The sequence below is a fragment of the Vigna unguiculata genome, chromosome 5, assembly GCF_037176805.1.
Source record: "Vigna unguiculata cultivar grain cowpea cultivar isolate G323 ecotype 2 chromosome 5, ASM3717680v1, whole genome shotgun sequence".
NCBI classification, from domain to species: domain Eukaryota; kingdom Viridiplantae; phylum Streptophyta; class Magnoliopsida; order Fabales; family Fabaceae; genus Vigna; species Vigna unguiculata.
In genome coordinates this window covers 7,051,349-7,065,446 of record NC_140796.1, presented here as the reverse complement: position 1 = coordinate 7,065,446, position 14,098 = coordinate 7,051,349, and the positions used below count along the sequence as shown (strand labels likewise).

Sequence of the window (14,098 nt, the reverse complement as noted above, 5' to 3'; positions counted from 1 at the left end):
TTTTATAGTCCTATCTTTTGTAAGACTGTATTAATATTTTTTTTACACTGGATTATCTATTTTGAACACTATAATGAAATATCCTATTTTATTTGTTTCAAGCTACTAAAATTGGAATGTTACACCGTTTGAGAGTAAGGTATTTTTTTTATTTAAATTCACTCAACGAATTGGATCCTACTTGATAAATTTTACCTGCTTCAAACATAACATGTTCAACTAAGTTATATGAATTGAAATTATTATAAATTTATTTGTATGTAATGTATATGACTAGCTATTACCGACCCCACAAATTCATAGGTAATACAACAAATTCGTAAGTAAAACTAAGTTAATTACGAAAAGAAAAATTGTTAAGTAAATCTCTGGTATATAATTGATAATTGGTATTAATATGTTTTTATTTTTGTTTATTTTTATTTTTATTGTTATTTTATTATTTTTTTTAAGATATTTTTATTATTAAAAGATGTGAATGTTAGAGTTAGAATTAGAAGTAATTGTTTGGTGTCTTTAATTTTAATTGAATAAAAAACTCAATCCAATGAGGATTTTATCATATATTTTCTTAAATCAAATTAATTTGTTTTTATTGTGCGAAGTTTATAGTTTTAGATTTATTTTTCATTCATCAAAATGTTTCTTTATTTGAAAATGTTTAACCTTCGTCACTAAATAAACATAATTTTATTAAACCACATCAGTTTTTTGAGAATTAATATTTGCTTTTTCACTTTATTACTTACGATTTAGTATATTTGTCAATCCCGTAACATTAATTTACATATTAATTTTAGGAATTTATAGGTAAATTCATACATAAATATTCATAAATGACCATATTTTAACATATTTTTAGTAAAAAAAATATTATTTAGTATTAAAATATTTTGTAGCATATAAATACTATCATAGGCATATAGGTTTGTTTGCCTTTGAAGGTAAATTTGGGTGAGTGGGAATATATGGGTTTTGGGGGATATATAAGAGATCGGTATTGTTTGTTATGAGGGAAGAAGAGGTGAAAATGAAAAGATCTGAAAGAAAAATTTGAAAAGGATTTGATGAATGTAACAAACAAGAAAACTTATAAAGTTAATTTTACGTTATGTTAAAGTTAATTTATAAAATTACAATTTAAAAATAACAGTGATATTTAGAGACTAATTTAATATTTATTTTTATAATGTATAAGTTATCTTTTTCTACACACTTTCCTTAAAAAAAATAATGATAAAGTGGCATAGACAAATTTTTTAAAAGTGAAAGAGTATAAATTGTGGGTTGTTAGCCGTAAGAACCAAATTTTGCATATTATTACTGTATGAGTGTCTCACCACCTTGTGTTAGAAGATAAAAAACAAAACTTAAAATTATATCTATTGCTCAATTTTATTTTTTTGTGGACAAAATATATTAATAGTAGAACATTTGGACAAAATATATTAATAGTTATTGTAAAAATCATTTGATCATTGTGTCTTTCATAGTTTAAACCTTCTTTTATATGTTTTTATTTCTTATAAAATGATAGCGACTCTGTTAAGTATTATATAAGCATTTGACTAGTACATGACGATCTAAGAATAAACCTTGTAAATATTTTGCTGATAGAAGAAAAATAACAAAAAAAAAGTTGAATATTTTAGAAATAAAAGCAATATATATATATATATATATATATATATATTCTTATTACGAAAATTTATAAAATTCATTCTCTACTGCATTCTTTTAGAAATCACTTTATTAAAGTATCGAGTTTATATTAAATCATAAAATTTCTGTGATATCTTAATTTATATTTGATGAACATTGCTCGTAGTTTTACTAGTTTAATAATTATTTATCATCAATATAACTTTTTTTATATGATCATTCAATCAAAAGGAAATACTATTGCTGTGATGTTTAAGATAAATATTTCAAAAGCTATTGAGTTTGGCAGAGTAAAACTAATTTTATGCTATCACAGCTATTATACATTTTTGCCGTTGAACACATTAAAATAAGACATGTTTTGGTGTAGTACATGTTTTACATACATATATGGCCTTGATATTACACTAACAACATAGTTTATAGTTTGGTTTCATCAATTTGTGTTGAACATGAAAATAAAAATTGGAAAATAAATATAGGGGGTGCTTAAGTGGGCTAATAGCTGGCTTGGTGTGTGATTGTTTAACAGCAAATTATTTAAGTGATAATTATAACTTTTCTATTGTGTGGCTTAACTTGCTCCAACTTCGAATAAAACTAAGTACTAAATGAACATGAATGGACAAAGGTTCGAGGAAAAATATGAAAGAGGGAAAGATTTTACGTGAAATATCATGTCATTGTGATAAATAGAAGACAGGGAGTGAAGGGCAATGTCTGTTCATGTTGGGTTGGAACAGTTGGGGCTCATATTACCACTGTCTCTTCACCAACTTGTCATAAACCATTAGTGAAGTTAATCGATTCAGTAGTTGAAAATTTACTTTTTCAGAGTATCTCTTCATCTTTCATCAAATTAATAAGAATTTTATCTGGTCCTTCATTCTTTATGATGTTGTCACTAATAACGTGTATGATTTAAGTAATTATTTTTTGTCAAAATTTATCGTAATTCACCGTGCTTATGTATTTGTTTTTTGGATTTGATTGTATCGTAGCATTTAAATTTGGACCACAAATCTGATTTTTGTAATGATATATATTTTGGATCACAAAGCTGAAACAATTATCTAATTCAATTATGTCTTTTACAACAAGTATTTTAAGAGTAACTAAAACAATTATCAAGAAAAATTAACGAGAAAACCTGAATCATGTACAAGAGTTGGATGTGTCAACCAAAATCTTCTGGCAGGTACTATGATGGTTTAAACAAATTTATCGACTTTGCATTTAGTAATGCAGCACAAAGTAATCAAATTTTATGTTCGTACAAGAATTGTAATAATTGTTGTTGGAGTAACCGAGCAAAAGTGTATGAACACTTAATTTGTGATGGATTTGATAAAAGATATGATAAATGAATTTTTCATGGGGAAGGTGGATCTTCAAAAGTGGATAAAGGAAAGACTAATATGGATGATAATTTGAATGAACTTTTAGAGGATACTTTTATGATGTTTGAGTGTGATTTTGATGACATCTTGGATGAAGATGAAGATGAAGAGTTCGATGTAGAAATGGTGAGGATTTACAATTTAGTACATGATGCTCGTCAAGAAGCATACACGGGTTGTAAAAAATTCTCAAAAATATTAATTATTGTTCGTTTACTCCATATTAAAAATCTTTATGGGTGGAGCGATGTATCATTTAGTACGCTACTATTATTGCTCAAAGAATTGTTTCTTGAAAACTCTTCTTTGCTAGTAACATTCCAAGATTGCAAATACTTAACCAAAGAGTTAGATCGTAATTATGAAATATTTCATGCTTGTCGTAATAACTGTATCCTATGTTGAAAAAAGCATGAGAATGAAGATACATGTCCAAATGTGGTGCTTCTAAATACAAAGAGAGAGTGTCTAAGAAGAAATTTGCTTTCAAGGTAGTTTATATTTAGACTTATAATTTTCATTGAGTATAGTGCTTTTTCCCTCTTTTCTCTCATGTTTCTTATGTTCTTATCTCTCTCATCCATTTCATCTAGCTTTCTCAGAACTTATACTTTCTCACTGGATGGCATTACCCCTATTTCTTTAGCTAGATCCCATATGTTGACACGATCAAAATTTCTCTTTTTTCCATAGCAATCTATTGCAGTTGTTTTTATTTTTATCTATTGTTAAAACTAAAAGATTAAATATGTTTTCAAGTCATACAAAATAATCTCAAATTAATTTTCATTAAAAAATATTTATTTTCCATTCTATAAAATTTAAAATAGTTATTTTTTGTATTTATAAAATATTAAAATTTTAAATTTATATTTGTTTCCCTCCTTTTAAACTGAGTTATTAACTTTAGTTATAACATATATTTTCTAAAAGGGATGTTATGTGTTACGCATTTTCAAAACTTTATTTATTGACACTATATCACAATTCTAATAAAGAAAAGTCCAAAGGGCCATTTTATTTTTCATTTAACACATGTAAATAATAACGCCTGTCACATAATAATTATACGTCAAAAAACAATGATTTTGAGTTTAAATAAAATAAAAAAGTATTACAAAATAAAAACTAAAACATACTCTATTTACAAAAATTAAAGATATATTGTTAAGCTACATATAAAATAAGAATTAACAATGAACTGGAACATTGGAAAAAAATTACGTAACATGAGTTTTAAATTGATTAAATTGTTATGAAATAAAGCGAATAACATAGAAAATGACGACAAATAATAGAGAAGATAAGAAACAATAGAGAATAGAGAATAGGGAGCAACTCATTAGTCTATTATTATTGATAGGAAGAGTTCTATTTATAGATACAATATGTAATCCATAAAGGAAACAAATCAACTTAGTTAATACAAATATTTACCATAAAGAGTAATGAATCATATGAGTAAATGTATCAAATCAATGGATAATCATTAATTCATAACACTCCCCCTTGAGTGTCCATTGATAAAGAATGTGGCTCGTTAAAACCTTACTAGGAAAAACCCATTGGGATAAAAAACCTAGTGAAGGAAAAAGAGTACAACATTCTGTATTCTTTAATACAATATTGTTCATCACATATTCTATTTCTCCCCCTCATGTAAACTTACATCATTAAGGTGACAGAGTCCGAATTTGTGAGTCATTTGCTCAAAAGTTTTTCTTGGCAAAAACTTTACAAATAGACTTGTCATATTTTCAGATGAACGAATTTTTTTTTGGATATCTATATCATCCTTTCAATTGAACAATACACTATTGTCTTCATATATGGTTGTTGATTCCATCTTTCTCGGGGATAGTCACAAGTTTCTTGCACATGTTGAATTATAAACCTTAACCAAACATATTCACAACTTTCCTCGTAATTTTGTATGATTAGACGATGTTGCTACTATGGTTTGTTTCATATACCTTCATGAAACCATTGTACTACCACATGTGAACAAACATCTTGTTTGTGATCAACCATTGTGACATTGTAAGAATATGTAAAATAACATGCATATCCATAACCCATTGGTCTGAATCTGAATCATTTGGATGGAATAAGCTCATATTCGTAGTACCCTTAAAGTAACGAAGTATATGTTTTACTCCAAACCATTTTCTTCTTGTAGTTGAAGAATTATATCTTGCTTAACAAATTTATAGCAAATGCAATATTAGATCGAGTATAATTCGCAAGATACATTAGTGTTTCTATGACACTAAGATATGGTGCTTCTAGACCAAGAAGATCTTCATCATTTTCTTGAGGTCTAAGAATAGTCTTTATCAATATCTAACGACCTCACAACTATTGGAGTGCATAATGGACATGACTTGTCCATTTAGAACATTTTAAGCACCTTAATCATATAAGCCTCGTGATGTATAAAAATACTTTTATTTAAATACTCAATTTCTAATTTCAAACAAGACTTTGCCCTTCAAAGATCATTCATCTCAAATTCTTTCAATTGCCTTGTGAGCTCATTAGTAGTTTCAACGATGTTTATGTAATCTACATAAACAATAATTATGAAAAATTGAATTTCTAATATTTTCATATAAATACAAAGACAAAAAGGATCATTTCCATATCCTTATTTTAATAAGAACTCAATAAGATGGTTATACCACACACATCCTTGCTTTAATCAATAAAAGAGCATGTTCAATTTTATTGAATAACCCTTTTTAGAATTTGTCTTGTTGGGCAAATAAAATCCTTCAGGGATTTTCATATAAATATAATTCTCAAAAGAACCGTACGAATAGGTTGTAACATCATCCATTAGATGTAAATGCAAACCTTGTTGTGCAACTAGGATAATCGAATATTGCAATGTTGTTGCATCCAATACTAGTGAACATGTTTTTTCACTAATCAATACAAGGTTTTATGAATAACCTTGAGCAACCAATTATGCTTTGTATCTAACAATTTCATCATTTTTAATTTGATTTTTGCGCAAAAATCCATATGTACCCAATGGGTTTCACAACTTCAGGAGTGCGAACTATACGTCAAAAAACCTTTCGTTTAGCAAACAAATATAATTATGCTTCTTTGCATATTTTCATTTTGGCCAATCTTTTCTTTGCCGACAATCTTCAATGATCATTGTTTATTGATCCTCATTGTCATTCATAGCATTCATCGCTATGTTATAAGTAAAAGTTTCGTCAATGTTAACTTCATTTTGGTTCCATATTATATGATTCATGACATAATTTATTGAGATCTCATCATTTTCAACCATTTCAGGTACCTGAGGTTCTTCTGGAACCGAACCATTAATTATGTCAAATGAATCTTTTGGGATTTCAACCTTTTCGATTAAGTTATTTTGCATATTAGCCCCCTTTCTCATTCAAGAGTTTTTATCTTTGGAACCAATAGATCTACCACGCTTCAAACGTGTTCACATGAGTTTTCAACCCTTTTTTTTTCACATCATAATAACTGATCATGTCAAACAAGGCAATCATTTTGATTTGTAAACTTCTGGTTTACCATGACATGCATTTAAATTGTACTAATAAACTTGTAGTACAAACTATAAGAGAATGTTGATAATTTCTCCAACACACTTTCTTTTTCAACTCAAACATAGAGATATAAAGATATTTCATATCTTTTTCATTGTTTGTCTCAATATAATATCCATTTAGGCAAATATCATTAAAACTTAATAAGTTTCTATTCAACTTCTTGGTAGAAGTATAGTAGCTCTTTTAGAGTCTTCAAATATATTTGTAGTACTATAAATAATACTAACATCGATGTCTCACATTATCAAACAAGAGAAAAATTTATTACTCTTGAGAATTGTATAAGTTGTTGCACTATCAATAAGACACATATCTTTTGGTACTAGTGCAAAACATTCGTTTTTCATATAAACGTAAATATCAATATGAGATTTTTTTTTTCAACACTCTCATAATCAATTAGGTGATCAATGCTTTCATTTGCTTTAGCAAAGAAAATAACAATATTAAGATGAGTAGCATCCATATGGCCATAATCAGAATCACCATCTTCATAAGCAAAGTGTGTTTCTATGTTCTTCTCATTATTTGTAAGATGCTCTGGTGTACAATAAGTACAACTCAAATGGCCTTTACCATCGTAATGATAATATATACCTTCATCTTTTTGTCAATATTTTCACATTTTCCTTTTACTTTTTTTCACATTATCGTGCCACTTCTGGTGACAAAATGTGTCTTTGAAATTTTCTTTATAACCATGTCCAAAATCAAGATCATGATCGATCATGAAAATATAAATAAAATGTTGCTGCATTCACTTCTGGAAATGGAGCAGAACCAATTTGGACAGGTTTCATGATTTTTTATCAAAAGCTCATTGCTTTGTTCAGCCATACAAAGGCATGAAAGAAATTCATAATATTAATTGCTGCATTCACTTCTGGGAATGGAGCATATTAGGCGGATTTCATGATTTTTCATCAAAAGCTTTATTGCTTTGTCCAGCCAGCCATACATAGGCATGAAATAAATTCACAATATTTGTGAAATCTCTTTTCACAATATTGTTGTCATGTTGCTTAGATGCTTTATTTCTTTATTTAATGGTATCCCAATATCCATTGCATCTAAATATATTTCAACAGTTAAAATCCAATATAAGGAATTCTTCCTATCAAGGGTCACAAATCCAAATTTTGCAACATTTCGTGTGTTTAGAACTAGCACATAAAATAATTATATTAATAATAATAATAATAATCACCGTCAAAATAAAAATAAAAATAATAAGACGAAGATGAAAATTGATAAAGTTAAATAATTCTTATCACAAGAGGAAGAATATAAGGTAAAATTATAATTTGAGAAAGGATTAGAAAGAGCCTGGATTGAGACACGCATAACACTGTCGTTATAGAGAAAAAGCTTTCACTAGTCCTCAATTGGTTGGAGCATCGTGCTGATAACGTGTTATGAAATAAAGCGAATAACATAAAAAATGACGACAGATAATAGAGAAGATAAGAAACAATAGAGAATAGAGAATAGGGAGCAACTCATTAGTCTATTATTATTGATAGGAAGAGTCCTATTTATAGATACAATATGTAATCCATAAAGGAAACAAATCAACTTAGTTAATACAAATATTTACCATAAAGAGTAATGAATCATATGAGTAAATGTATCAAATCAATGGACAATCATTAATTCATAACATAAATATATTTTTAGTACTTACGTTAAATTAAAATTTTAAATTTTGATGTAATTTGATCTTTAAATTAAAGAAAATGAATAAATATAATTTATTAATTTAACTGTGTTAAATTATGACATATTAGCGTTTTAAGTTAATGTTTCAACATTCTTACTCAAATATGAGTTTATATCATCTCTTAAAATTATATTAATTTCTTTTTAAATTTGAAAAAAGACAACAAATTTTAATCTTATAAACTGCAATCCTATTATTAATTCTATTTAATGGGTGGAGAAGTCAAATTAAAATTTATAAGTCAGAGATTTCCTTCTAAAGTTTGGTCCCGCTTCCTGATTTTTCACATTGCATGGGACCCGCGTAAAATTTCCAAACAATGACAACCGTGTAATATGCATGAAACATGAAACACGATACCTTCTATATTATTTTTAAAAAGTAATACTATAAGAAAAATATATTTTAATTTAAAATAACGACAATAATATAAAAATGTGTGCTAAATTTTTCAAATTAAAAAATAAAACAAATATAATTAAATATAATTATATATTGAGTTATGAATTGAGTGTATTTTATTTTATAAAAGTAAACATATCACCACCGACACACGATCTTTCATTGAAAAGCTATAATTTCACCACCTAACAAATTCCTACATTTATTTTTTACTTTTTATTTATTCATAAATATAAAATTTTAACTTTTTAATAATCATATTATTCCTAAAAAGTAAGAGAAAAAATGGAGTGTGAAAACATATAAAAATAAAATAATATATAAAAAATAGGTGTAAACATTTATTGGATATCAAAATTTATTCTATATCTTATTTTTAATTTAAGAACCAATGTAAACCTAATATAGGTTGGAGAACCTGATTCTTATAAGAGGTGTTTCTATGTTTCTACAAACAAGCTGGGGTTTGTAAAGAACCATGTAAAGTAGTTATTAGTGTGATTATGTCATCGATATTTAGGGTTTTTCTTAGTTTTTAGGTTGAAATTAAAGATTTCTATTCTTAATTTGAAAAAATGTATATAAGATCCATTTTAATAATAGTGGGTATATATATATATATATATATATATATATATATATATATATATATATATATTCAATTTTTTCTATAATAACAAAAAATAATGAAATTATTATTGTAAAATTAAATATAAATATTTTTTTAATTTAATTGTATATATTTTTTAATTTATTTTGTAGATATTTTTTATTTAATTTAAAAAATAATTAAATTTTATAAAAATAATTAAATTTCAAAAGATGATCCCTTAAAAGATAAAATTGAAAACAAAATATGAATACAAAAAAACTTTTTATTGATAATCCAACACTTTAAAATATATAAGAATAGAGAAGTTCTATAATTAATGATTTCAAATAAATTTTTATTGTACTTTTAAAATTTTTTAAATGGAGCTCAATTGATTCTCTTAAATATATATTTGTTATTATTGATAAAAAAAATTTATTAATGTTAGTGAAAGAAATGTGTTTTCATGATTAGAGAATACTTTTGATAAATGTGTTTTCTACAAAAATGAATTTCTTGATGTTTTTGGACGGTGAATGCATTCAGATTCCTTTTCCTGTTATGTATTTCATGTTTCACATTGCATTAAGATTTCTTTATCTTTTAGTATATAAATAAGTTGACACATAGTTTTTCCTAATATCATTATATAAAAAGAGTTTACTCTTTTGGTTTACATTTTATTTTATTTTTAATAAATAAATAAATAATTTTTAAATTAACATAGCTATTTTATCAATTTTATTTTTTGAGTGATATTTTTTTAAATTTAATCATTCTTTAATTTGATCATCTTTTTAAACTTAATTATTTTTAAAATTTAAATAATTATTACAACACAATAAATAAATATTATTAAAATGTGAATTTTAAATCTAATTCAATTTTACTGATTTATAAATGAGATTTTCAATCAATTCATCATGTATACAGATCTCAAGACTAAACATTATTCTAACAACCATAAATTGATTCTCTTAAATATATACTTGTTATTATTGATTATTGTTTTTATTAATGTTAGTGAATGAAATATGTTTTCATGATTAGAGAATATGTATTTTCTATTAAAATGAATTTCTTAATGTTTTTGGAGAGGTGGATGTATTCAGATTCCTATTCCTGTTATGTATTTCATGTTTCAAATTTGCCTTAAAATTTCTTTATCTTTTAGTATAGTATAAATAGGTGGATGCCTTCAGGTTCCTTTTCTTGTTATGTACTTCATGTTTCACATCTATTACATTAAAATTTCTTTATTTTGTAGTATAGTATAAATAGATTGACACGTAGCTTTTTCTTATTCGAAATAATTTACTCTTTTGCTTTACATTTTTTTTAATTTTATTTTTCAACAAATAAATAGTTTTTAAATACATAACTATTTTATCAATTTTATATTTTAAGAGACATTGAAATAATTATTACATACAAATACATAAAAAATAAAAAATAAAAAATGTTAAGAAATGAATTTTAAATCTAACTTAACCTTATAAAATTAGTTTATAAAGTGAAATTTGCAGGATATCCCTTACGTCAAGATATATATATACAAATTTTAAGTACTACGATTAAACATTAATGGTGATTTGATAACAAAATCAACAAGCATCAAATTTTGATAGACTATAACCAAACTCAGGTAGGTACCATATTAGAAACTGAACTTAAAGCATAATTTTCAATTGTACAAAATCAACTTGTAATATGAAGTTTATCTCTGTTCATATGTTATAAATTGACTTTATCTCTGGACGATATAACAATACCAATGACAACTATTTATAGTAAAATTATAAAAATTATTTATATTTTATTTTTATAATTATAATTTTAAGATTTTTTTATGATAAAGATGAAAAATCGACAACATGTATAGATGTCACTGGTATAATTAATAAAGAATATAGATTGCTTTAATTTACTTTTCGCGGTAAGATTTGGAAAAGAGTTTGGCTCTATCTTTTTAAAATTTAAGAAACATCAAATATATTCTTATTATTTAATTTAGGGAAATGACAGATTAAAAAAAAAATTTGACAAACTACCAAATAAAGTAAAAAAGTACTACTTTTATTACTTCTTTTTAATTAAAAAATAAAAATTTAATCTACTTTAATCCTATTTATAGAAAGTTTGTCAACTTTGTCAAAATATTTTTTTGTCAAAACCTCATTTTCCTTTAATTTATTCATAGCGATGAAAAATTAAAAATAAATAAAATAAGAAACTTTGTTATAAAGTACATGTATCACTCCATTCCCTTTCTTTCTCCATTAGCAAAACCCACACCAAGTTTTAACCCTATTCTCTCCAACCTTCTCCCATGGACTCAAAACCCGGACCACACGACTCTCTGAAGAGAACCCTAGACCTCACTGTTCTATCGGTGGAGGACCTCCACGCCAACTGGAGGCACGCCGCTCAGAGCCTCTACGTGGTGGTGCGAGCGGACTCCATCGCCAGCTACGCAACCGGCATAGCCACGGTGGAAACCACCAGCGATGGCAGCGGCAACCCGTCATGGAACGAGAAGCTAGAGGTGGACGTACCGGCGCAGGCGAGGTCCATCACGCTGACAGTGAAGTGCAAGAACGCGCCGAGCATGAAGGACGTTGGGATAGCGAGGATAGACATAACCGAGGTTCTCAGGGCGGCGGCGCCGGAGCAGAACCTGCAGATTCTGAGTTACGGGTTGAGGGATTGGGAAGGGAGGCGCAGTGGGGTGATTAAGTTCTCTGTTAGGGTTAGGGAACGGGACATGCTGTGTTCTTCTTCTGCCAACGTTGTTGGAAATGGTTTGATGTATGACTGATTTAAGAAATGTCGAACCAAACATTCTCAACTGTTTTACCTTGATTAAGGCACTCAGATTATTTGTGTAAATAAATAATTAACTTATAATACTAAAATCTATTGATTCAACTAAATATCAAAATTAATTAACCGAGTGAATAAGATGAGATTATTTTACCAAAATCGTCTGCAAATTTATATTTGACTAAAATGTAAGTTTTACAAGGAGTTTACGAAAAAAAATCCAAACCCTGTTTTTAAACAAGATTTGATGCAGAAGAACACTTTTGCAAGTAACTAATTAAGACAACATTCATTTCTCAGTTTAAGTAGTTTTAAATATAGTTTCGAGATTGATCTTATAATTTTGTGTGGTATGCTTAGTTAGAAACTCAATTTTTCAGAATCCACACATGGTCGAGGTCAGCATGTTAAACCTAATTTTATTATCTAAACTTTAATTTATAAATTTTATTCTGAATATGTATTAAGAGCATATTTGGAAAAACATTTCTTTAAATTTTTTAAAAGTAACAAAAGCTTATATATAAGTTAAAATTAACTATACAGAATAAAAATTAAGAATTTAGAGAAGTTATATAAAAATAAAATTCATTGACTAACTTATAAAAGCAAATTACAATAAGGATGAGAAAAATCCAAAGGGGACAAAACTTAACCGTAGGATTTATTCTATAGTTGCAGATCAATTACGTTTCTGCGTTCACATATAAGTATTGAAGTGAAGCGAATCGAAAGAACTGGAATCAAATTTCGTTACCTGCACTGCACGTCATAGGCAACCACAGTCTGCTCTGCTGACAGGTAGAAAGAATTCCCACTTATGGTGACACCAAGTTATGACCTCTAACTACAAAATATATAAATATATATATATATTATATATAAATCACTTTAGTTAAGTTTCCAATCTAAAATATTTTTAGAGTTTTGTTCTTAAAAGATAAATAAAGGATTGGAGAAAAAAGATGCATTTAAATTATCTTTAACCAGACTTTTAAGTATTATGAGACAAATATATATTTGAGACTTCGATAATAGTTTAAATTTTTTTTCTCTTTCACCTCTTTGAAATGCCTTTTAAAAATGAAATTATAAAAAAGTTGCAGACTCCAAAACGGATAATAGCTCAAATGTGTTGATTGACTCTAGTGATATTTTTTCAAAAATTTATGATATTTTGACTACTAAATTTTGACAATTTTCTATTAGAACATGATGTGTCATCTTCTAAGTGATTTTGAAATATTAAGAATGAAAAAATAAAGAACCATTTAAAACATGTCACCTAAGGTTGTAAGAGAAAGTTGTCAAAATTTAGTAGTTAAAAAATCATTTTCCTTCAAAATTTGAGATCGAAACATTAACAGCGCATGTAGGAACAGAAACAAGATTATAACTACAAGACCTTGTTTTCTTAACCTCCACTAAGATGCTTAGATCTCTACTAGGAACTTGTTCCAATATACTCAACATATCATAGGAATCAAGATTGTAAACGGTTCAAATATGGATTTCTTCTTCAACTCTTTGAAACATCTTTTAAAAACAAAAATATTATAAGTTAAAGACTCAAAACAAACAATACTTCAAAAGTGGTGATATCATTCACCCTAGTGATCCTAAATCTTAACCTATTTAGGGTCAAAACATTGAGTAATATATAAAAAAAATCACAAAACCTATTATTTATTGCTTTAATGTTTTGGATTATTGAATTTCTCTGTTAAGTTTAGTTCTTTTACTAATATATCTCTTTACAAATATGTCCATTATGGTGAAAGTGTGATATAAAAAAAAGTACTGCATAATCACTTTCAATTAAATACAGAGAAATGGTCCTCTTAATGATAAGCGTAAATGTTATCCTATTTATATCTACACACATCTAACTTTCTTCTCC

General features: G+C 26.7%; 1 protein-coding gene across 1 annotated transcript; it reads left to right on the top strand.

Annotated features, from left to right (window-relative positions):
- Positions 1-11,618: 11,618 nt before the first annotated feature.
- Positions 11,619-12,223, top strand: LOC114183176 (BON1-associated protein 2-like). The gene has a single exon (XM_028070099.2). It carries the CDS (start codon positions 11,705-11,707, stop codon positions 12,191-12,193), a length of 489 nt encoding a protein of 162 aa, XP_027925900.1. The 5' UTR covers positions 11,619-11,704; the 3' UTR covers positions 12,194-12,223.
- Positions 12,224-14,098: the final 1,875 nt, after the last annotated feature.

Bases quoted from the DNA above. Each gene is read 5' to 3' on its own strand.
- LOC114183176 (XM_028070099.2), top strand. From the start codon at position 11,705: ATGGACTCAAAACCCGGACCACACGACTCTCTGAAGAGAACCCTAGAC.